Below are 25,883 nucleotides of genomic sequence, written 5' to 3' on the forward strand. Positions count from 1 at the left end.
CAATGTGGAACACCTCAGCTTTTGTCCCTTAAGTATATTTTCATCTGTCTTTTTTTTGGTACATTTCTTTCGCCTGTTTACTTTTGTTCTACTTCTCATTGAATTATTTTATTTTATTATAATTCGTTATGTATTTTTCCTTTTGTATTGAGATTTGTATATCTTTTTTTGTAGCTCAGTCTGTAGGGACTAGACTTGGGAAACCTACAGAGTGTGGCTGGAGAGGTGCCAGTCCTTCTTCTTATAATTGAATGTATTTGTGTCTATTGTTATTATTGTCTGTTCCGGTGCATGTCAAATGTAATTTCCCCTGAAAATAAAACATGTCTTGGTCTCAATAGTGTACCTGCAGGTCCTTGACCCCCCAACTACCCCCCACCTATAGATCCTGTTAGTGTGTGTGTAATGAATGTGTGGCTTGTGTGTGTTATTTGCAGATTAAAAATGTAATTACGCCTGAAACTAAAGCATGTTTTGGTCTCAACAGATAGACTACCTCCCACCATGGCTATAGATCCTGTTGTTAGTGTGTGTGTAATTCATGTCTAGCCCGTCTTTAAAAATGTGATTCCCTCTGAAAGAGGATCCCACTGTCCTGAGGAGTGTGTGTTAGCACAAAGCTTCACATCAGCTGACTCACAACATGCAACGGCCTTCAACTCAAGGCTAGCACCACAACACACTCATAGCTCTTGTTAGTGTGTGTGATTTAATGCAAATATCACCAGAGTAAAAACCTAACTTCCCCTGAAACTAAAGCACGCTTTGGTCTCATGGTGTACCTGCAGGTCCTTGTGGTGGCTGTGCCTCTCCAGCAGCATGGTCCTCTCCCTCAGCTCGTCCACGGAGCTCTGCAGCAGCTCGTTCTCCTCCAGCATGGCGTGCAGCCGCCGCTCCAGCTCCATCTTCCTCTCCGCCAGCATCTTAATCTGCACACACACATACACACACACACACACACACACACACACACACACACACACACACACACACACACACCAGCGCAGTGAGACCTATGAAGGGCGGTTCAATCCCTGGAGGACGGTGGGCGGAGGATCTGATTTAGGGCTGAATGTGAGAATGAGGAACGCTGGGCTCTTTCACAAGAATCACTCCCACTGTCCTGAGGAGTGTGTGTTAGCACAAAGCTGACTCACAACATGCAACGACCTTCAACTCAAGGCGAGCAACACAACACACTCAGAGAGGTTGTTTAAAAATAAAACAGTATCGGATGAAAAATGCATTTAAAAACTAGAAATGTGGAGTGATGTTAAAGCCTTAGTGTTGAACCTTTAATCAGTTCATTCAATCCATTTTCTTTTTTGTAGCATTTTGTGAAAAAGCATTTAAAAAAACGTTAAAACTGAGATTTTAAGTCAGTTTAATTAGTTTATTAATTTAATATGTTGTATATGTTTGTTTGTTTGTAGGCTTTATTTAACCAGGTGAAGCCCCTTGAGATCAAAAGATCTTTTTCAAGGGTGACCTGCAGGACGTTAGTTACACATGTAACATAACACAACAGAACAACAATAAGGATGACAAACAACATAATGTACAGGGTCCAGTTTACAAACTCTATTTACAGAGCCAGGTACCATGAGTATCAAACAGCATGTCACCCAGCTGAGTTTTCAAAGTGATGCAGGGGAACCAAAGTGCTCAGCTTTGAAACATGTTTGCAGACTGTTCCATGTTAGTGGAGCTGCTCAACTAAAAGCTTCCCTAAGACAGTCCTAGCACTTGGCACATTTAATAAAACATCATGAGATCTCAGGCAATACTTTCAATTCGTCGAGAGATCAATATGGATGTCATCCCCTGCATTTGTATTTACTTGTATTTATTGTCAACACTTTACTTTTGTTTCTTTGTTGTCATTTGAGGTCTTTTATTTATTTTATTTTATCTCTGCATCTAAAGTTTTCTTTTACATTACATTACCACTTGTTAGACGCTTTTAACCAATGCGACTTATTCAATACCGTGTCTACTATTGGGTTTTAGCAGATTTGTTATATTTGTTATTGAATATCTAATTGGATACATCTCAGTGTTAATAGTTGCATATCTTTTTGTCTATTTTTATTTATTATTTTGATCTCTGCATCTTTGTACGAAAGGTTCAATATAATAACGTTTTTTCCAAGTTGTGTTCAACAGGATGGTTTCAAATAAGCAGTTTGTGTTTTAGCAGCTGATTTATTAAAAAGATCTCCTGCAGCTGCCGGAGCCGCCTCAGATCTCCTTTCCTCCCCTGCTCTGACCCACATCCTGTAACCTACTTGCACCACGTGGAGCTCTGGTCCATTAATGAGAGCTCCTTCTCCTGGATGTCTGCTCGTCACAGAGCTGCAGTGTTTCTCTAGAGCGGAGCCTCTCCTCAGCGCGGCGCCGTCTGGGAGTTTCTGCACCGCGCTGAGGAGAGGCTCTGGAAATCTGCTCTGATGTTGTTGTTGTTGTTGTTGTGCTCTCTGACTGTGTTTGTTACTATCAGGCTGATATCATACGTGACACAGCAGTGATCACAACACAGCTACTACTGTAGATACAAGCATTATTTTTAAAACTGTCAAATCTTATGATTTAAATAATGTGTCATTTATTCTTATAATTTGATTATTAAATTATTATTATGATATTTTATTTTTATATTTATACAATTTTGTGATTATTAACAAAGGCTTAATAACGTGTAAACAATATTAAATGAGTGGAACGAGAACCTGATTAAATAAATACAAAGTTACATTTCATCTGAATTTAATTGTTATTAAAACATTACATTTAAAATGCTTAGGTTTTCAAGTTGTATCAAGTCAAAGGAGTTTGTATTTCATTCAGCATGTGATTCAATAATCTATTCTTTAAAATGATAGATTTGGACTATCTTCAACTCATTTAACAGAAGGGTACATTATATATATATATAATATATATATATATATATATGTTCTTTTACGAGACGTCACATGCTGCATGCAGACAGACAGGAAGTCACTCACTTCTAGCCCTTGCTGCTCCAACAGGGAGGAAGGAGGAAGGAGAGGAGGAAGGAGAGGAGGGGGAGATAAAGATATAAGGTGGGTTCAACTCACACAGAGAGAGAGAACACACAACTAAAGAATATTTTTGAGTTTCTTACATTTTCGTTTTGTGATATACACAGAGGTGTGAAGTAACTAAGTACTGTACTTAAGTACAATTTTGAGGTACTTGTACTTTACTTGAGTATTTCTATTTTTTGCTACTTTGTACTTTTACTATGTACAATTCGGTCCAATCTGCAGAATCACTACTTTCACTTTTGGTATTTTGATGATAATACTTTTCTACTTTTACTTGAGGAACATGTTGAATGCTTTTACTGTAACAGAGTATTCCTACACTCTGGTACTTTTACTCAAGTACAATATCTGAGTACTTCTACTTTTACTCAAGTACAAGATCTGAGTACTTCTACTTTTACTCAAGTACAAGATCTGAGTACTTCCACTTTTACTCAAGAACAAGATCTGAGTACTTCCACTTTTACTCAAGAACAAGATCTGAGTACTTCTACTTTTACTCAAGTACAAGATCTGAGTACTTCCACTTTTACTCAAGTACAAGATCTGAGTACTTCTACTTTTACTCAAGTACAAGATCTGAGTACTTCCACTTTTACTCAAGAACAAGATCTGAGTACTTCCACTTTTACTCAAGAACAAGATCTGAGTACTTCTACTTTTACTCAAGTACAAGATCTGAGTACTTCCACTTTTACTCAAGTACAAGATCTGAGTACTTCCACTTTTACTCAAGAACAAGATCTGAGTACTTCTACTTCTACTTTTACTCAAGTACAAGATCTGAGTACTTCCACTTTTACTCAAGAACAACATCTGAGTACTTCTACTTTTACTCAAGTACAAGATCTGAGTACTTCTACTTTTACTCAAGTACAAGATCTGAGTACTTCTACTTTTACTCAAGTACAAGATCTGAGTTCTTCTACTTATACTCAAGTACAAGACCTGAGTACTTCTACTTTTACTCAAGTACAAGATCTGAGTACTTCTACTTTTACTCAAGTACAAGATCTGAGTACTTCTACTTTTACTCAAGTACAAGATCTGAGTTCTACTTTTACTCAAGTACAAGATCTGAGTACTTCTACTTTTACTCTAGTACAAGACCTGAGTACTTCTACTTTTACTCAAGTACAAGATCTGAGTTCTTCTACTTATACTCAAGTACGAGACCTGAGTACTTCTACTTTTACTCAAGTACAAGATCTGAGTACTTCTACTTTTACTCAAGTACAAGATCTGAGTTCTACTTTTACTCAAGTACAAGATCTGAGTACTTCTACTTTTACTCAAGTACAAGACCTGAGTACTTCTACTTTTACTCAAGTACAAGATCTGAGTTCTTCTACTTATACTCAAGTACAAGACCTGAGTACTTCTACTTTTACTCAAGTACAAGATCTGAGTACTTCTACTTTTACTCAAGTACAAGATCTGAGTACTTCTACTTTTACTCAAGTACAAGATCTGAGTTCTACTTTTACTCAAGTACAAGATCTGAGTACTTCTACTTTTACTCTAGTACAAGACCTGAGTACTTCTACTTTTACTCAAGTACAAGATCTGAGTACTTCTACTTTTACTCAAGTACAAGATCTGAGTACTCAGCATTAGACACAGAGATACCTGTAAGAACAGCTGTGTGTGTGTGTGTGTGTGTGTGTGTGTGTGTGTGTGTGTGTGTGTGTGTGTGTGTGTGTGTGTGTGTGTGTGTGTGTGTGTGTGTGTGTGTGTGTGTGTGTGTGTGTAGCTGCTCACCTCCGCCTGTAGACTCTCCAGTCGGGTCGTGTGCTCGCTGCTGGACAGGCTCTGCTCCCTGAAGTCATCCCGTAAAGAGTTCACCTGAGTGGACAGCTGCCTCTCCACCTCTGCAGCCTGCAACACACACACACACACACACACACACACACACACACACACACACACACACACACACACACACACACACACACACACACACACACACACACACACAACACACACACACACACACACACACACACACACACAACACACACACACACACAGAGAGAGAGATATTGCATTAATGTTTGCCTTGATTGTCTCTGCTCTTAAAACTATTTTCAGGAAACAAGATTAGACGATACGGCACAGTGTAAAACATCTCAAGTGCTGTAGAGGTCTCGAGGTGCTGCGTATGAAAAAGCAGTTTGGGGGAATCCATCACAAGAAGAAAATAATACATATATCATTACATTACATGTCACGAACCAGTGCATTTACCCACTGAGCCACATCCTCCCATATATATATATATATATATATATATATATATATATATAATATATATATACACACACACACACACACACACACACACACACACACACACACACACACACACACACACACACACGAGGCAGTAGTGTGTGTTGCCCCCTAGAGGCTGCATATCACATTGATAATTAAAGTCTCTTCCAAGCATGACATTACTTTGTATTTAAAGCTTATTATAGGATGTATTCTTTAATGTTGCGAACAACGTGAAAGAGGTGTGTGTTCTTCAGTTAGATAATAAAACCAGGTTCGTAAAGCGTGGTGACGTCAGAGGTTACGCACGGATGTAAACAAAGCGAGAAAAGTTACAAACTGGAAACAAAACATGACGGCATGACAACCTGCAATCTACTAGAGAAAGATGGAGTTATTATATCAGGATTTGGTCTTTTGTTCATCATGTCACTTTGTATTGTCCGAGTTTCATTTTGTCCAGAGATGATAATGACATATTGATCCGGGAATATGCGGACAGCAGGAACAGCTGATCAGACACGTGAGTAAATACTTGATCCTGCACATTACATCAAGTCATTCAGAAAACACGCCTTAAACACGTGTATCATGAGTGTGATTTAGTTTATACAGAAGCATTGTAAATGTAAAATGCATGCATGCTCAGTGAGGCACAGCGTATACAGAAATGCATACACAGAAAGATCTGTGCAAATACATAGACAGCAGCAGGTGTCTACGTGGTCATTTACGTGAGAATATTTGTATTTATTTGTGCTTTAAACCCTCTTTTTAAGGCAGGCATTGCAGTTCTGCTGCTTTTCAACATAAAGCTGAGCTGTTTAATCATATTCTGCTGGTTCCGTACAGCTTTTGTAATGTATTATATTGATGTGGTCTATAACATACAACAGTACCAAAATGATGGTACACCGTACATGGCATGGATGAAGTTTAAAGAATATTGCGAGAAAACACCAAAATCCTTAAAATGCAGCTTGAAATGCAGCCTCTAGGGGCAACACACACTGCTGCCGTGTGTGTGTGTGTGTGTGTGTGTGTGTGTGTGTGTGTGTGTGTGTGTGTGTGTGTGTGTGTGTGTGTGTGTGTGTGTGTGTGTGTGTGTGTGTGTGTGTGTGTGTGTGTGTGTGTGTGTGTGTGAAGCAGCTGCAGTGTAGAGTAACACATCTGACCCCCTGGCACAGTATTGTGACAGATGTACATCCTGTGGTCTGGTGTGCAGATTCTCTCCTAATCTGAACATCAATCAGATCCAGGATCAGATTTATCATCATGACGGACCAACAGAGCAGCAGAGAGACACATCTTTACAGCAAGGAAACTCGATTTAATAAACCGCAGGGGAGAGGTACGCAACGTGACAGGATGCTATAGGACATTCAGAGTTTAGACCAAACACATCAGTGACCTTTTGAATTCACTCAAATCCAACAAAAATCTATTTTCTCCAAAGAAGCAACTGTAGATATGGCTACTGATAACGGTGATGGAGAGGTGTGTTACAACGTTACAAAACATTTCAATTTGGAGAAACGTGCTGCAGCTTCAGAAACAATGCAGATATAAAAACAGAAATGTTCCAAAACACATGAAGAAAAATGTTCAGCAACCTGACAACGCATGCAGCGTTTAGAGCAGAGGTTCTCAATTGTGTTTCAGGACCCCTTACAAGATAGAGAATACACCAAGGACCCCTTACAAGATAGAGAATACACCAAGGACCCCTTACAAGATAGAGAATACACCAAGGACCCCTTACAAGATAGAGAATACACCCAAGACCCCTTACAAGATAGAGAATACACCAAGGGACCCTCCCTTACCAGATCAGAAGGGAATACACCAAGGACCCCTTAACAAGATAGAGAATACACCAAGGACCCCTTACAAGATAGAGATATACCAGGACCCCCTTACAAGATAGAGAATACACCAAGGACCCCTACAAGATGAAAAGAAATACTACCAAGGACCCCTTACAAGATAGAGGAATACACCAAGGGACCCCTTACAAGGATAGAGAAATACACCAAGGACCTCCTTACCAAAGATAGAGAATACACCAAGGACCCCCTACAAGATAGAGAATACACCAAGGACCCCCTACAAGATAGAGAATACACCAAGGACCCCTACAAGATAGAGAATACACCAAGGACCCCTTACAAGATAGAGAATATACCAAGGACCCCTTACAAGATAGAGAATATACCAAGGACCCCCTCATTCTGATGTGTGATTTTGGGCTATATAAATAAAAATGGACTTGATTTGACCTGTATGTCCCTTGGAATAATCTGACGTAGCCTATTTTTTACACTTCTATAGTCTTAGTTATGTGAAAGAACAACACAAGAGAAATGTATTAGAAAGATATTAGATATTTATTAAAAATATTTTCACCATCTCAACACAGAATACCCATAAAACAATCAATCAATTAGCTGCAAGTAACACTGTACCTAAAGCAAATATCACAGGGAAATCAAGACACACACACACACACACACACACACACACACACACACACACACACACACACACACACACACACACACACACACACACACACTTTTCAGCTCCAGCTCCGGCTCGGAGCTGGAGCCTGAAAAGCGCCGGTTTTTCCTGTTCACACCGCAGCGGCGCCGGCTCTTAGCTCCGGAATCGGGTTCACTTCCAGCTCCAAAAAATTGTCGGTCTGGAGGCAAGAGCTTCGGAGCTAAGAGGTGGCGTCGCTTACGTCTCTCTTACGTCGAGGCGTGCAGGAAACTAAACCCTCCTCCCCTGAACATGGGTCGACTGTCATGCCTGCCTACAAGCAGTAGTGCTTATAAACACACTTTATAAAGTCAGGCAACACTAACCTGGCTTCGTGTGATTCTGTTTATTTGTACCTTACTTTGACCATCCGTTCACTGTTATTGATCATTGTGGAGAGAGGCAGACGTTTTGTATTATAGCAGCTATCAGATGGAATCAATACATGGGCTGCACAGGTTGTCGTGTCCGACTATCACAAGTAGAATCATAATAAAAATACGCCGGTAAAATGTGCCTGTAGAAAACGGTTTATGCCACAATAGGATAGCAATAGCTAGTGAAGATAATTAAATTAATATATTATAGCAGGAAGTTTAATACAGTGTAATTTTTGGTATATTCATTTTAATGTCCCTTGATATATAAGAAGTGTGTTTTTATATATTCATGTGTGTACTTAATTACTTTGTATTTAATAGTAGCAGTTTATATGGACAAGAAGCTGAAAGAGAGAAGTGAAAACTTCCCTGTCAGGAGAAGGAGACAGAGGAAATACCCTTATATAGACATATGCTATAGGCAGCAGAGTAGGGTGTGTGTGTGTGTTGCAGTAGCCATCTGGCTGTATCATAACTGCTCAATTATACTGATGCTTGTGTTTTTATTGATTTCTTTCTGTTTGATTCTTTCATGTTGTGAGTATTAAATTGCCACAACTTTGTGAGTAGTTGGCTTAAATGTGTTTACATTACTTATGTGAAATAAAGGAGCAGGTTGGCATGACAGGAGACTGGGGATGTGGGGAGAGGACACATTCTTATCTAAACGCAGAATGCCAAGTAGCTAGAACATACATGTCTAAAATATATGTGTGTGTTTAATTACTGTGTATCAATAATAATAGGGAGTTGGAAATATGAGTAAAACCATTATTTAAAGTAAAAGGTGAGCAGGGGAATGCCCTTATTTGAAGATAGCTCAGATCTCTGAAATGAGTGTGCGTTCTCTGTATATGTTCTGAAGGGTCGTGCAGGACACCCAATGTGTCTGTGTTACCTTAAATGGTAAAAGAAGGGAAATGAGTGAAACCTGCTGAAATACCAGATGTGTTGCTTCAGACTGAGACTGTTTTCGGGTCCTCTGCTGGCACGCGCTGATTCGCTGTGACACAGCATCTTTTGCATCTCCCAATGAGATGACCTGAAAAGATGACCAGCTGACCCAACCCCTCCTGTTTGTTTTCTGGCATGAAAGCCTGTTGAGTCCTGGTGTCCGCTCTCTTTCCTCCAGCTGCCAAGACGAGTAAGTAAGAGTCCCAGCGGAGGACAGGGCCGGAGTAATCCGGATTACTTCGTGATGATATTGTATTTGTATCTTTTACCATTAAATCAGCATATTTGTTATAACCTTACCGATGGTTGCTGTGAATTCTTCCTCTGTTAATCTGACCCATTCACAAAAGGACGCGCGGAGGCAGAGGGGGGCCTTAGAGCCCCCACCAAAGGATGACTCTGTCACAACAGTAGTCAGTTTAGCTTCGGTTGCTATGCTAACATCACCCATTTTATACCAGAGAAACTTTCATAACAGCGTTGCAGGGTCGGCGTCATGGGGGGTCATTCGCGGGCCATGCCCCCCCAAATGAGTCACTGTGCCCCCCCAACGCAGGGTGGGCAAGCCTTGTCACTTTGCCGATTTTTTCTTTTTTTTATCATATAGGCTAAGTGAAAACGTTTCCACTAAAGGTTTTTTGTGTGAAATACATCAGAAATAAATAATACAATTATAAAACACAGCCTGAGGTGTGCTCACTGCTGCTCTCTGATTGGTGTGTTGCTTGACCAATGACCCCCGACCTTTTTTTTGTTATCATTACGTGGCTGAGTGTTTAGATGAAAGCCCAGTGGCGATCTGTTAATCTGTTACACTGATTATACAGTAAAGCCATCAAAAATAATATGATATACAGTACAGTACAAGTACATGGGTCTCTGTGTTTCATTCAAGCTCTGTGTGTGTGTGGCACGAGCGCATTTTGTGAGTGCGCGAGCGGTAACGTGGAATGTTGTGGTTAGCATCTGGTTAGCTAGCTATGCTAACGGATATAAAGAGCTGTTTCTACACCAAGGTGGAGGACAGTCCTCTCCTGTCAGACTGAGAGGATCTTATAACCTCAGCTCAGTGAGGTAAGGACTCTCTCAGTGTTTAGATAGTTCACTTTAGTGTAAGTTATCTCAGTGGGTCTCAAACGGTTTGGTCACCATTTATGTAAGTATTTTCGAGGAATACCTTTATATGATCATTATAGTTATTAAAGAGAGAATAAATGAAAAACGGGTATGAAATACTATAGGACAGTAACACAAGAATACAGTTTAAAAGGGGAGTGATTAGTGAAATATCCATAAAGAAAAAGTAAATCTGTGTACAGTTCTGTTTCATATGGATGCTGAGAGATGTAGGCTATCCATAGATCTCTTCACTTTGCTCTCAAAGTGCACCAGATTGATGCATTTAACTTCAATATTTTAAAAATAATCTTCCCGGGGGAGCATGCCCCCAGACCCTCCTAGAGGAGGTTAGGTCCACCCCCACCTAAAACATGTTCACATGGATAGGATACTAAATACATTTGCACACTTTTTATATGATGGCCTATGTCCATATCAAATAAAATCAAGTTTTATTTATATAGCACATTTTTCAACGATTTTTGGTCGAGCCAAAGTGCTGTATATACAGTATAATACAAAAATAACCTACAGTAAAGACACTTTACAGCAAATACAACAGCACAGTTTGTGCAGAATATCAGTATGAGAAAACGACACCCTCTGTCCTTATATGTTTCTGTTTTGGTGGTCGTGCCACAACCGTGGATGTATGCACAAGTCATAGGTGCGCTATACAATAGCACTACACCCCTGCAATGTGTGTGAAAGACAATAGACTTTACAGCATGTTTTTTTAAATTGAAGTTGGTGTTTGTGTGTTGGTTGTTGACGGCAGTGTGTGCCCCCCCTTGGTAAATGATTGCCCCCCCATTCAAGTTGTTCTAGAGCCGACCCTGCAGCGTTGTGATACCAAACAGCGTCAATTCAGACTGACACACATTCACTTAGGCGAAGGGGAACTGGGGATATGTATCAGCTGCTTGTGTGAGTCGGACAGTGAATACTTTAGAGTGGCCGCAGCAGTGTGAGCTAACCGAGAGCTAACGGAGGAGAATAAACTCCCGTGGAAGAGCAGCCAGCACTGCAGCGGTCGGTAAATGCCACAGAAACACATTAATAAACAATGAACCACGGCACTCTGGAGCAAAGTATAAGGTTGGAGAAGTCGTTATTCAATTTATTCTGGCTTCGTGTGATTAAAAGCAACACGATCATCGACCCGACGCAGTTGTTGTTGTTGTTGTTGTTGTGAGCGGCGTAATGCCATTGGGGAGCAAATCAGCGATGTAAACGGTGACGTCATGACGCAGCAGCGGCAGCACCAGTCGGGCTCTGGGCGGTGTGAACAGAGCGGGAGCAGAAAAGGGAAACCGGAGCTGAACCAGAAAAGCTCTAGCTCAGAGCTAGAAAGGGAAAAGCGCTGGTGTGAAAGCCGCATGTGTTAAATGATTTATAAAAGTCTAATCACAAAATAAATGCAGGCTATAAACAATTGAACACATGCCTGCATTGCAACATATATCAAGTAAATTGCAAAACAACTGCAACTGCATTGCTACAATCCCAAACCACTACTTGTAATGGCAGCCAGCTCTGGACACTATTGGAGTGATGCACGGCAGTCCATGAAGCTGATTGCTTCTCTCTGCAAGTGAAGACACGCAAGGTGTGGCCCTTAGTGTGGGTGGGACCTTGGACATGCTGCGTGATGTTAAAGCACTCCAATAGTGACAGAAACTCAGCGGCAAAGGTGCAGGTGCTGGAGTCCACGTGGATGTTAAAATCACCTAGCAGTAGTGTGGATGGGGACATGGAGCAGATTGAGGTGAGAAGCTCAACTCAGACATGAATGAGGTGGAAGGTTTGGGGGGGCGGTAAATGAGGACGACCTGCTGCTTTGAGGGGGCAGCCACTGAGAAGGCAATGCACTCAAGTGAGATTGTATTCGTCACAAGCAGCTGTTTGACAGGGATATCTGCTCTGTGGATGACTGCCAGCCCACCACCACGACCAATGGAGCGGGGCTGTTGGAGATAAGCATAACCTGGGGGGTGGGGTGGCTAGGTTGAGTGTGAGGAAGTCCTGTTGGTTTTGCCAAGTCTCAGTGAGGCAGAGAAAATCCAATTTCCTATCAATGATGATTTCTTTAATAAGTGATGCTTTGTTGTTAAGGGAGCGGGTATTTAACAACATGAATGTGTGGGAGTTGTTATATGTTGCAATGGCTGGTAAAACAGTGATGCCATCAACACAGGCCAAGGGCTTCAGGTTAACACTAGCACACTGTGTGGTTTGTTGTGATGACGTAAGTGGGCGGTGACGGGGCGCCGGGACCACACAGTTGGGATAGTGTCAGCTAAGCCGGTGTAAACAAACCCACGTTTGGAACCTCTATGAACATACCTGGGTCTGCCAACTCGTAACAGCCCGAGGTATTTAATGACTGACAGACATAGAGGGGGTGTAGTGAAGTGGTTGATCCTAAAAAGTTGCTAGGCGGAGTAACGAAGCATCACGATGGTATGATGCTAACGTTAGCACAGCGTTGTCGCGGATCGGCCGGGAGAATGCGCTATCAGCCAAGAGTACAGATGAACCAGGACAGCAGGGAGCCTGTCCAGGAAGCGACTCAAGGACGGACAGCACTTAGGAAAGATGGTGGAAGTTGAAGAAGTTTGCCGCAGAGGAGCACCGGTGGTGGCCAGAGCAGGCTAGCCTGAGCAGGTAGAACTAGGCTAGCTTCTGATCGCCGTCAGACTGGCTGGGTGGAGAGGACCGTTGTTGTGTCTTTTGTGGCAGAACAACATCAAACAGCTGCTAAGCAGGTGATACAGTGAAGCAGGATTGGGACTCAAAACGGGAAAATGAGACGGAGAATCGGGCTTGTCGTCAGATTCTTTCACACATACATACGGGTATTGGGCCGAGGGCGACACCGTACTTCCGGTATCCGCCGTTTTACGCGAGGTGCAAGCAGCCGTACACCGTCTAGGTGTTGCTAAGCTTCCTGTACTGAATATCATAGTCTATTGCCTTAATCAATATCTAGTCAACTCTAAAATACCACATATATGCAATGGCATGATAATATTATTGTGACAAGTGGGGTATTCACCTGGTGTTTCCAGAAATTAGACGTAGATGCAGCCAAAATCGACGAAGGCCACTGTCGTTTTTCCATACATCTGCAGGCAGTCTGTAAGGGCAATCCGACAACCCACACAGCTCTAGTTTACGCTGGTAACGACCTAGAGCACACCCCTCAAGTCCAGAGATGTAATCCGAAGACATGCAGCGATTTCTTCGGTCGTTAATTCAGAAAAAAAACCTAGTGCGCTCTGCCTGGCTACGTTAGCTAGTTGTTTATATTTGCACTTCCAGGATATTTGCACCTCCAGGAAAATGGCGTATTTATATATATATATATATATATATATATGGCGCATGTTGCATTGTGGGTAGCTCGTGACATCACTGTGTGTGAAAGAATGGAGCCACTAACGTTAGCGATAGCGTTAGCCCTGAAGCAGGAGCAGGTGTAGCAGGGTGGACAGGTCGGAAGCGGAGCATCCGTAAAAAGTTGCGATCGTGTGTTACAAAAGTGTCGAGAACAGCGTGTGCAAGCCACTGAACGTATGGAAACTGAGGTAGAAACGTTGGTCCAAAACTCGGCAGATACATTTTCGGACAGAGAAGCGGCGAACAGACAACGCCAGCGTCCTCTCTCTCCAAAAGTGTTGCGTCACAAACAAAACAAAAAAATCTAATGAATCTGAAAACTTTTCACGGACCCCCTGGCAGAGTGCCACGGACCCCCGGGGGGTCGCGGACCCCACTTTGAGAATCACTGATTTAGAGAACATTCAGCAACTTGAGGAGACATGCGCAGCGTTTACTAAAAGCTGCAGAAACCAAACGCTGCAAATACAAAACGCTGAAGAAGCTCAAATACAACGGAGACCAGGGGATACTAAAGAGTGACGCACACAGCTGGGAGACCAGGGGCCACTAAAGATGACGCACACAGCTGGGAGACCAGGGGACACTAAAGAGTGACGCACACAGCTGGGAGACCGGGAGACCAGGGACACTACAGAGTGATGCACACAGCTGGGAGACCAGGGGACACTAAAGAGTGACGCACACAGCTGGGAGACCAGGGGACACTAAAGAGTGACGCACACAGCTGGGAGACCGGGGCTGCTTCTCAGGTCGACTATTTTCATTTCCTCGCTCCTCGGTCCTCGGTCTCACCGGAAGTTGATTTGCCTGCGCCATCTTGAGTACCGTCCCATGGCTCTTATTTCTGCCGGAGGACCGAGGATCGAGGAGCGAGGAGCGATCATGGAGGAGCGATAACCGAGGAACCACCAGACCATCCTCCGATGAAATCCTCAGATACTCACCCCGCCCCCTTACTGTGTATCGCTCACTGATTGGACGAGGCAGTGCATGCACTGATCTGATGCTTCTTGACATGAGAGCAGAGTGAAGAAAATACATGAACCTCACGGGAGTCACTCCTCAGTCTATACCGTGTTTTGTTTCAATTCATGTTTCATTTAGTTACAAATATGAGATATATCTGAACAACAAAGTGGTCAAAAATAATTGTATTCCTTTTTTGGAAACATTTTCATGATCGCTTTTTTCGTTTTACATTTTCATTTATTGTCATTTCCATTCAGTCAGTCATTAAGTGCTATTAAAAATGTTAATTTACTACATATCCAAACAAACAAAGTGTGCAATCCAATGAATGTTAATCTAACTGGGTTTTGATAGATAACATATCTCTTTTTCTTCTCTCAATTATTTTATTTCTATTGTGCACTCTAATCAATATTAATCAAACTATTGTTCGTTTAAATACATTTTAAGAATGGCGTTTATCTTTTTTGAGAATTAGTTCTTATTTTATTTTATTTATTGGGGTCTACAACAGATGATACAAATGTTTGTGTCAGTAAATGTGTACTAACAGAGGCGGGGGGGGGGGGGTGTGTGGAAATAACGGGGACAGAGCTGCTGTCAGACGATCAGCTGTGCAGCGTCATCACAAACGGACGTCGCTTCACGTGACGCTCCGGAGGAAAGGACGTCTCATTGCTCTTAAAACTCATTTCCCTGCATCTCGTGGTTTCCTTGCGTCTCTCCATGCTTCCCTGGTGGGAGGGACTAAACGCAGGGAAACGACGCAAGTGAGGGAAACAAGGAATTCATTTAATCGACCTGAGAAGCAGCCCAGGGGACGCTAAAGAGTGACGCACACAGCTGGGAGACCAGGGGACACTAAAGAGTGATGCACACAGCTGGGAGACCAGGGGACACTAAAGAGTGATGCACACAGCTGGGAGACCAGGGGACACTAAAGAGTGACGCACACAACTGGGAGACCAGGGGACACTAAAGAGTGACGCACACAGCAGGGAGACCAGGGACACTAAAGAGTGATGCACACAGCAGGGAGACCAGGGACACTAAAGAGTGATGCACACAGCAGGGAGACCAGGGACACTAAAGAGTGACGCACACAGCTGGGAGACCAGGGGACACTAAAGAGTGGCGCACACAACTGGGAGACCAGCGGACACTAAAGAGTGACGCACACAGCTGGGAGACCAGGGGACACTAAAGAGTGACGCACACAGCTGGGAGACCAGGGGACACTAAAGAGTGATGCACACAGCTGGGAGACCAGGGGACACTAAAGAGTGACGCACACAGCTGGGAGACCAGGGGACACTAAAGAGTGACGCACACAGCTGGGAGACCAGGGGACACTAAAGAGTGACGCACACAGCTGGGAGACCAGGGGACACTAAAGAGTGATGCACACAGCTGGGAGACCAGGGGACACTAAAGAGTGACGCACACAGCTGGGATGGAGCGCTTGGTGACGTTCAGGATCATAAAGTTGGACAACTATCTCTGTTGTTGGAAACTTACCTAAAATGTTTTACGGTCTTATTTGAACAATGTGATCACATGACTCCTTCTGATGTTACTGCAGATCTGCTGTAAGCTAGCTAGCTAACGTAGCTAACGATTGGTGACGTTCTGGATTTGAAAGCTGAACAATTGTCTCTGGAAACTTGTAGTGTTTTTGCAATAGTCGGCCACCATCACTAATCCAGTACAGTGAAGCATAATTTAAACGTTTACATTTTCTGTAAAATTAAAAAGGCAGCCTAACTGTACACATGTTGTTAGAATTAGCAGGCAGCATTTTATGAGGAGAACTTTTAAGTAAGTTTAAGTTTACCATAAAACACGTTTCCTTTGTTCGTAGGTTTGCCTAAAAACGATACTCTGATTTAAAGCCATAATATGCCACGCCTGGACCATAGGGCCTGGACTGGAGTAGAAATCCTGAACCACTTTAGCATCTGTATTTGTTTTTTTTAATCAGCAATGAAAGAGGAGAAGTAAGCTCATGAAAAGCTTCCCATAACACAGTTTAATTGTATTATAGTGTAACATGACTTCATACCGTGTGTAACCTTCTGTTTCCTCACTGCGTCACTATCCTCTCCTAAATGCCTGCAGGTGCTTCCCCAGTGTTTTTAAAGCTGCCCAAAAAAAAAGAACGACCTGTATCCCAAGAGCACGTTCCTATGGTAACAGCAACACAGAGACTCTTATCAATGTGCATGTCATACGTAGTCATAGCAACCAGGGAGACGTTGTGATTGGTCGGAGCTGCAGCAGGGGGTGTCGGAGCTTCTGGTGTTTTCCTTTTAGTCGCTGAGCGATGCTCGTCTAGACTTCAAAGGAGAGCAGGAGACTAACAGCATTACATAACAAGCACTGAGAGGGACAGCCAATCAGAGGGCGGGAACAGGAAGAGCCAATCAGAATGCAGGGAACAGGAAGAGCCAGTCAGAGGGCAGGGACAGCAAGAGCCAATAAGAGGACAGGGAATCGAAGAGCCAATAAGAGAGCAGGAACAACAATAGCCAACCAGAGAGCAGGAACACTAATAGCCAATAAGAGGGCAGGGACCGTAAGAGCTAATCAGAGCAATGGAAGAGCCAATCAGAGAGCAGGGACAACAATAGCCAATCAGAGAGCAGGGACAACAAGGGCCAGTGAAAGGACAGGGACCGCAAGAGCAAATCAAATAGCAGGGAATGGAAGAGCCAATCAGAGAGCAGGGAAAATAATAACCAATCAGAGAGCAACAGACACCTGAAGGATCATGGGAGGTTATGTGCTCCAATACACATACTGCCATACTGTAGTATTTAGTATGTACCAATAATACAGTATATGTAAAATATAAAAGTGTAGTATGTACCGACATAAAACAAATATATTTAAAGATTTACTTTGTACCAAAAATACACGATATGTAACAATGTATATACAAATATAAAAGTTTGGTTTGTACCGATAATACACTACATTTAGAAGTTATTATAATTAAAACAATAATATTAATAATATTTGTTTGTGTTTCTTTTATTAAAAACGTTTCTATTTATCTGATATTCTTGTTTGTTGTTGTTTTTGGTGCAAATGGAAACGAGCACTAACAAAATGATGCGCTAAACGTGTCCAATTTGGCTCAATTAAAGAAAAAGGTGATACAAAAACGTTCGCCTAAACCTCTTGTTGTTAAAAGTTACAAATGACAGAATGACTCCAGGTCTTTATCCGTATTCCAGCGTTTCATTAGAGGTGATTTGAGCCATAAATCAGAGCTGCAGGTAACGAGATCACAGGAAGGTCACCCTCTGATCTCGTTACCTCTCTTTGAACACCAGTTTATCTCCAGGTGTGTTTCATATTACAGAGTTATTTTCAGATAGATAAATACATACAACAATTGGCCTCATGCACCTGTTTTACAGTTTAATCTTTACAATAACATATTTATATGAACATAAAACGTTTCAGGCTCCAGTACATCCAGAACTCAGCTGCCAGGGTTCTCACACGCACCGAGCCCTGGCAGCACATCACCCCCACTCTCTCCAACCTCCACTGGCTCCCGGTCAAGTCCCGCATCACCTACAAACTCCTCCTCGTCACCTACAAGTCCCTCTGTGCCCTCTCCCCTCAGTCCCTCACAGATCTCCTCCACCCTTACATCCCGTCCCGCACCCTTTGATCCTCAGACTCCGGCCTGCTCTCCATTCCCCATTCACGCCTCCGCACCTTCGGGGGCCGTGCCTTCAGTGTCGCTGCCCCCCCCCCCCCCCCCCCACCCTCTGGAACTCCCTCCCTGCTGATGTTATTTAATGTCCACAATTGTTGTTAACCTCTGGCAGGTGACTTGACACACACACAAACAACACACACACAAACAACACACACACAAACAACACACTAGGGATGCCAGTGATTATTCGATTATTCGAATATTATTTTTAAAAATCGATTTTATTTATATATTTTTTTATTATTATTTATGTTTTTTTTTTTTTTTTCTGGCTTAGTTTCAACCAAAATATAGACTAATGCTTATAATAGTAATAGTATTAATAATTGTAAATGGCCATTGGTCACACCACCAGTTTGTTTTACTGTAAACTTGGAGGAAGCCTGCGTGCAGAGCAGACGGCTGCTGCAGCACGCTACAGCCTGTATTAATAATAGCATTGCAATAAATACATTGCTATAATAATATTTATTGCAATGCTGCTATTATTAATACAAGCTGTAGCCTGTATTTAATAATGGCAGTATTGCAATAAATACATTGTGCGCGCATAGCGCATCTCCAAATAAAGGCAATGGCAGGCACTTTAGAAAATAACTAAAAATAAACCAACATCATGTTGACGTTGGTTGATTTGTCATTTATTTTGTTTGTACTGTTAAACATGTTCCAGTAAAGAAAACAACGGAATTCCTTTTGTCTCAGTTTTTTTTTCCCTTTCTCCGTGGGGGGGGGGGGGGGGGGGGGGGGGGTCGAATAATCGATTATTATTCGCCAGGGCTGCCGAATAATCGATTTTGATCATGGTCAGTTTCTGGCAACCCTACAACACACACACCCACGCACACACAGACACACACACACACACACACACACACACACACACACACACACACACACACACACACACACACACACACACACACACACACACACACCACACACACACACACACACACACACACACTTATGCATATGGTGAGGACGGATTACAGCTAATCCCGTCAGATCTGTATCTCCCTGAGTGACCTCACTTCCTGTGCAGAGACCTGACTCAAGGTCACCCTCTGCAGCCAATTAAAGACTCTGAAGATTATTAAATTGATAGGGGGGGGGGGGCATTGTTCCTTTAAATATACCGGTAATCCATGGCTTTACTTGAAGTGATATACATGAAGAACAAAGTTCATGTATTAATAAATACATTGAAATGCTAATTTAAGATATTGATTAATTAATAAATCGTTTTTTAAGCTGGATAAATGTTTATAGTTGGTAGATTTTAAATCATTCATGCATCTAAGACTGTCATTTAAATATAAATAAGGATTTAACTCAACTTAATGGAGGGCTTCAACATGCAGACAAAAATAATTTGATATTATAGATCAGGGGTGCCCAACCTTTTTTGAACCGAGAGCTACTTTTAAAGTTGCCAGTCTGCTGAGATCTACCAGTCCAAATAGAGAGGCGTAGCCATTACTGACAGCCTCCCAGGTAAATACACACTTCTACTTGTATAAAACTGACCTTTGTACGATGAATACTTCATAAAATACTGCAGATCCTTTATCTTACCTCTTTCTAATCTACACACATACAAGTATTTAACTGAAGTTACACAACAGTGTTGTTGATACAGAGTTGGAGTTTATTCACACGTCACTACAGTGGGTCATGTTTTCAAGAAACATTGAACAGTGCTGCCACATATGACACAGGGAAACAAGAAAAGACTCTGAACCCTTTCTTTGCCATTATATAAAAATAGTGTTGCTACAAAAGTATAAATTAGGCTTACTAATAAGAAAACTCAGATCTGAAGCTACACAGTAATCTGCTGCCAAAGTGCAATAAAAAAGACAAAATTAATAGAATCAAACTATTTTTTTGTTGAATATAAAAATAAATGCCTTTAAAATAGGATGCAAGCAACACTAGTTTCTTAACCTGAATTGATAATAGACTATAATCAATTTAAACAGAACAGATCTTAATGTTTGCATTCTTATACCATTTTGTACAATAATTATAATGAATAAGTTCAAACAAACTAAAACTTACAGCTGATTAATAACGGTATCTAACTTGAGTTTTTATGATATCAAAAACCTGTTGAAATGCTACTGTTATTTTTACTGTCCCCCAAAAGCGCGTCAGCAGCCTCCAGGAATGCTTCTTTCACAACTTCGCCGTCTTTGAAAGACTTCATGTGTTTCTCAAGAACGTGCCTGACTCGATAAGGTGCTATGGTAGCAGCCTTGCTCTTGTTGTTGGGCCTGGTGAAAATGGACTGCTGTGCATTTAGCTGTCCTTTCAGGCCCCTCCCCTTTTGGGAGCGTAGGGCAGAATTAGGAGGGAATTCCGTCTCGTAGCGTTTGTGCACTGTTTTGAAATGCCGCTCCTAAATTACCCTTCTTCGATAAAGCCACGCTCGCATTGCAGATGAGACAGATGGACTTTGAATTGGAATAGATACAAAAATAATCATCCTCCCACTCGGAGTGAAAATGATATATTTTTGGCTTTTTTGCTTCTGCCATAATTGCAGTCTTGTGTGTGTGCGGACTGTCACTCCTGTTGACACGGTCGGACAACAACGTCAGCGAAATTATAGTGCCCACTGCCCACCAGCCACGCCCCGACACATGGGGTCATGCCGGCCAATCACAAAGCTTTGATGCGTTCAAGTGCATTATTCTGGCACAGGAACATTATGTTACAGGACATTAACGATAAAACAGAATGTTGTTGTTCTATTTTTAGACACATCTCGCGATCGACTGGGAATCTCCTCGCGATCGACCGGTCGATCGCGATCGACTGGTTGGGCACCCCTGTTATAGATAATATATTTAAGAAAGGAAAGAAAGAAGACATGTGAAAAAACTGTATAAAATGATACTAAAATGAAAATAAAAGAGAGAAGCATGAACTGACATGATTAAATAAGAGAGAAATAAGAAAGAAATGAGAGAGAAATAAGAATAAAATGAGCCATACATAATGATTAAATAGGAATGAAGAAACAGAGAAAGACGAATAAAGTAGGAGATAAAGACATGTAGACTAAAGATAAAAATAAATGAGAATAAGTGACCTCAGGTATTTTCTCTCTCACATCTGGATCAATAAAGTGAATTAAATCTCATAATTTCTCAAAGACCGTAGATAATACGCTCCCTCCTGAAACAAAATACTGCAGGTTCAGGAGAAACATCTTCTTCGATTCCCACACCCAGGTTTAATTACATTACAAGCAGTTTAATTATTCTAAGTGCCGGACTTAATCTGATCAAGAAGAGACGGAGAGCTGGGGTTAAATCCTCCTCCTGCCTGAACACAGGACATGTACACAAGGACGGGTGTTAAGGGCACATTTGAGGTACTTGTACTTTAATTATTTTAGTGCTACCTTATAATTCTACTGCACTAACATTCAAAGAGAAATGTTTACTCCAATACACAAATCCTACAGCTTTAGATTTTACATTCTTCACTTAAATGAGCCCTATTCTCCTCATTTCCAGGCGTATATCAGTATGTAGTGTCTCTACTTTAAAGAGTCCTCTCCTGCTGATGTTCAGGCGTATATCAGTATGTAGTGTCTCTACTTTAAAGAGTCCTCTCCTGCTGATGTTCAGGCGTATATCAGTATGTAGTGTCTCTACTTTAAAGAGTCCTCTCCTGCTGATGTTCAGGTGTATATCAGTATGTAGTGTCTCTACTTTAAAGAGTCCTCTCCTGCTGATGTTCAGGTGTATATCAGTATGTAGTGTCTCTACTTTAAAGAGTCCTCTCCTGCTGATGTTCAGGCGTATATCAGTATGTAGTGTCTCTACTTTAAAGAGTCCTCTCCTGCTGATGTTCAGGTGTATATCAGTATGTAGTGTCTCTACTTTAAAGAGTCCTCTCCTGCTGATGTTCAGGCCTTTATCAGTATGTAGTGTCTCTACTTTAAAGAGTCCTCTCCTGCTGATGTTCAGGTGTTTATCAGTATGTAGTGTCTCTACTTTAAAGAGTCCTCTCCTGCTGATGTTCAGGTGTATATCAGTATGTAGTGTCTCTACTTTAAAGAGTCCTCTCCTGCTGATGTTCAGGTGTTTATCAGTATGTAGTGTCTCTACTTTAAAGAGTCCTCTCCTGCTGATGTTCAGGTGTATATCAGTATGTAGTGTCTCTACTTTAAAGAGTCCTCTCCTGCTGATGTTCAGGTGTATATCAGTATGTACATGTAGTGTCTCTACTTTAAAGAGTCCTCTCCTGCTGATGTTCAGGTGTATATCAGTATGTAGTGTCTCTACTTTAAAGAGTCCTCTCCTGCTGATGTTCAGGTGTTTATCAGTATGTAGTGTCTCTACTTTAAAGAGTCCTCTCCTGCTGATGTCCAGGTGTATATCAGTATGTAGTGTCTCTACTTTAAAGAGTCCTCTCCTGCTGATGTTCAGGTGTATATCAGTATGTAGTGTCTCTACTTTAAAGAGTACTCTCCTGCTGATGTTCAGGTGTATATCAGTATGTACATGTAGTGTCTCTACTTTAAAGAGTCCTCTCTTGCTGATGTTCAGGTGTATATCAGTATGTAGTGTCTCTACTTTAAAGAGTCCTCTCCTGCTGATGTTCAGGTGTTTATCAGTATGTAGTGTCTCTACTTTAAAGAGTCCTCTCCTGCTGATGTTCAGGTGTATATCAGTATGTAGTGTCTCTACTTTAAAGAGTCCTCTCCAGCTGATGTTCAGGTGTATATCAGTACGTAGTGTCTCTACTTTAAAGAGTCCTCTCCTGCTGATGTTCAGGTGTATATCAGTATGTAGTGTCTCTACTTTAAAGAGTCCTCTCCTGCTGATGTTCAGGTGTATATCAGTATGTAGTGTCTCTACTTTAAAGAGTTCTCTCCTGCTGATGTTCAGGTGTATATCAGTATGTAGTGTCTCTACTTTAAAGAGTCCTCTCCTGCTGATGTTCAGGTGTATATCAGTATGTAGTGTCTCTACTTTAAAGAGTCCTCTCTTGCTGATGTTCAGGTGTATATCAGTATGTAGTGTCTCTACTTTAAAGAGTCCTCTCCTGCTGATGTTCAGGTGTATTTCAGCATGTAGTGTCTCTACTTTAAAGAGTCCTCTCCTGCTGATGTTCAGATGTATATCAGTATGTAGTGTCTCTACTTTAAAGAGTCCTCTTCTGCTGATGTTCAGGTGTATATCAGTATGTAGTGTCTCTACTTTAAAGAGTCCTCTCCTGCTGATGTTCAGGTGTATATCAGTGTGTAGTGTCTCTACTTTAAAGAGTCCTCTCCTGCTGATGTTCAGGTGTATATCAGTGTGTAGTGTCTCTACTTTAAAGAGTCCTCTCCTGCTGATGTTCAGGTGTATATCAGTATGTAGTGTCTCTACTTTAAAGAGTCCTCTCCTGCTGATGTTCAGGTGTATATCAGTATGTAGTGTCTCTACTTTAAAGAGTCCTCTCCTGCTGATGTTCAGGTGTATATCAGTATGTAGTGTCTCTACTTTAAAGAGTTCTCTCCTGCTGATGTTCAGGTGTTTATCAGTATGTAGTGTCTCTACTTTAAAGAGTCCTCTCCTGTTGATGTTCAGGTGTATATCAGTATGTCGTGTCTCTACTTTAAAGAGTCCTCTCCTGCTGATGTTCAGGTGTATATCAGTATGTAGTGTCTCTACTTTAAAGAGTCCTCTCCTGCTGATGTTCAGGTGTATATCAGTATGTAGTGTCTCTACTTTAAAGAGTCCTCTCCTGCTGATGTTCAGGTGTATATCAGTATGTACATGTAGTGTCTCTACTTTAAAGAGTCCTCTCTTGCTGATGTTCAGGTGTATATCAGTATGTAGTGTCTCTACTTTAAAGAGTCCTCTCCTGCTGATGTTCAGGTGTATATCAGTATGTAGTGTATCTACTTAAAGAGTCCTCTCCTGCTGATGTTCAGGTGTTTATCAGTATGTAGTGTCTCTACTTTAAAGAGTCCTCTCCTGCTGATGTTCAGGTGTATATCAGTATGTCGTGTCTCTACTTTAAAGAGTCCTCTCCTGCTGATGTTCAGGTGTATATCAGTATGTAGTGTCTCTACTTTAAAGAGTCCTCTCCTGCTGATGTTCAGGTGTATATCAGTATGTAGTGTCTTTACTTTAAAGAGTCCTCTCCTGCTGATGTTCAGGTGTATATCAGTATGTAGTGTCTCTACTTTAAAGAGTCCTCTCCTGCTGATGTTCAGGTGTATATCAGTATGTAGTGTCTCTACTTTAAAGAGTCCTCTCCTGCTGATGTTCAGGTGTATATCAGTATGTAGTGTCTCTACTTTAAAGAGTCCTCTCCTGCTGATGTTCAGGTGTATATCAGTATGTAGTGTCTCTACTTTAAAGAGTCCTCTCCTGCTGATGTTCAGGTGTATATCAGTATGTAGTGTCTCTACTTTAAAGAGTACTCTCCTGCTGATGTTCAGGTGTATATCAGTATGTACATGTAGTGTCTCTACTTTAAAGAGTCCTCTCTTGCTGATGTTCAGGTGTATATCAGTATGTAGTGTCTCTACTTTAAAGAGTCCTCTCCTGCTGATGTTCAGGTGTATATCAGTATGTAGTGTCTCTACTTTAAAGAGTCCTCTCCAGCTGATGTTCAGGTGTATATCAGTACGTAGTGTCTCTACTTTAAAGAGTCCTCTCCAGCTGATGTTCAGGTGTATATCAGTATGTAGTGTCTCTACTTTAAAGAGTCCTCTCCTGCTGATGTTCAGGTGTATATCAGTATGTAGTGTCTCTACTTTAAAGAGTCCTCTCTTGCTGATGTTCAGGTGTATATCAGTATGTAGTGTCTCTACTTTAAAGAGTCCTCTCCTGCTGATGTTCAGGTGTATTTCAGCATGTAGTGTCTCTACTTTAAAGAGTCCTCTCCTGCTGATGTTCAGATGTATATCAGTATGTAGTGTCTCTACTTTAAAGAGTCCTCTTCTGCTGATGTTCAGGTGTATATCAGTATGTAGTGTCTCTACTTTAAAGAGTCCTTTCCTGCTGATGTTCAGGTGTATATCAGTGTGTAGTGTCTCTACTTTAAAGAGTCCTCTCCTGCTGATGTTCAGGTGTATATCAGTATGTAGTGTCTCTACTTTAAAGAGTCCTCTCCTGCTGATGTTCAGGTGTATATCAGTATGTAGTGTCTCTACTTTAAAGAGTCCTCTCCTGCTGATGTTCAGGTGTATATCAGTATGTAGTGTCTCTACTTTAAAGAGTTCTCTCCTGCTGATGTTCAGGTGTTTATCAGTATGTAGTGTCTCTACTTTAAAGAGTCCTCTCCTGCTGATGTTCAGGTGTATATCAGTATGTCGTGTCTCTACTTTCAAGAGTCCTCTCCTGCTGATGTTCAGGTGTATATCAGTATGTAGTGTCTCTTTAAAGAGTCCTCTCCTGCTGATGTTCAGGTGTATAT

At 41.6% G+C, this 25,883-nt stretch overlaps 1 protein-coding gene across 4 annotated transcripts in view; it reads right to left on the minus strand.

The window, feature by feature from the left end:
* bicdl1 (BICD family like cargo adaptor 1) overlaps positions 1 to 25,883 on the minus strand; it is a 54,533-nt gene that overhangs the window by 12,207 nt on the left and 16,443 nt on the right. For 3 of the 4 annotated variants that reach the window (XR_004569531.1, XM_034221860.1, XM_034221862.1), the window contains exons 3-5: positions 4,833 to 4,949; positions 3,009 to 3,020; positions 783 to 929 (exon numbers count right to left, since the gene is read on the minus strand). Coding sequence is in view for 3 of the 4 variants with exons in the window: in XM_034221860.1 (XP_034077751.1) it covers positions 783 to 929; positions 3,009 to 3,020; positions 4,833 to 4,949 (276 nt within the window). In the remaining variant the exon portion in view is untranslated. The remainder of the gene's footprint in view (positions 1 to 782; positions 930 to 3,008; positions 3,021 to 4,832; positions 4,950 to 25,883) is intronic. The other variant, XM_034221861.1, reaches the window with a different exon arrangement.

This window comes from Gymnodraco acuticeps, unplaced genomic scaffold (assembly GCF_902827175.1).
Source record: "Gymnodraco acuticeps unplaced genomic scaffold, fGymAcu1.1, whole genome shotgun sequence".
NCBI lineage: Eukaryota > Metazoa > Chordata > Actinopteri > Perciformes > Bathydraconidae > Gymnodraco > Gymnodraco acuticeps.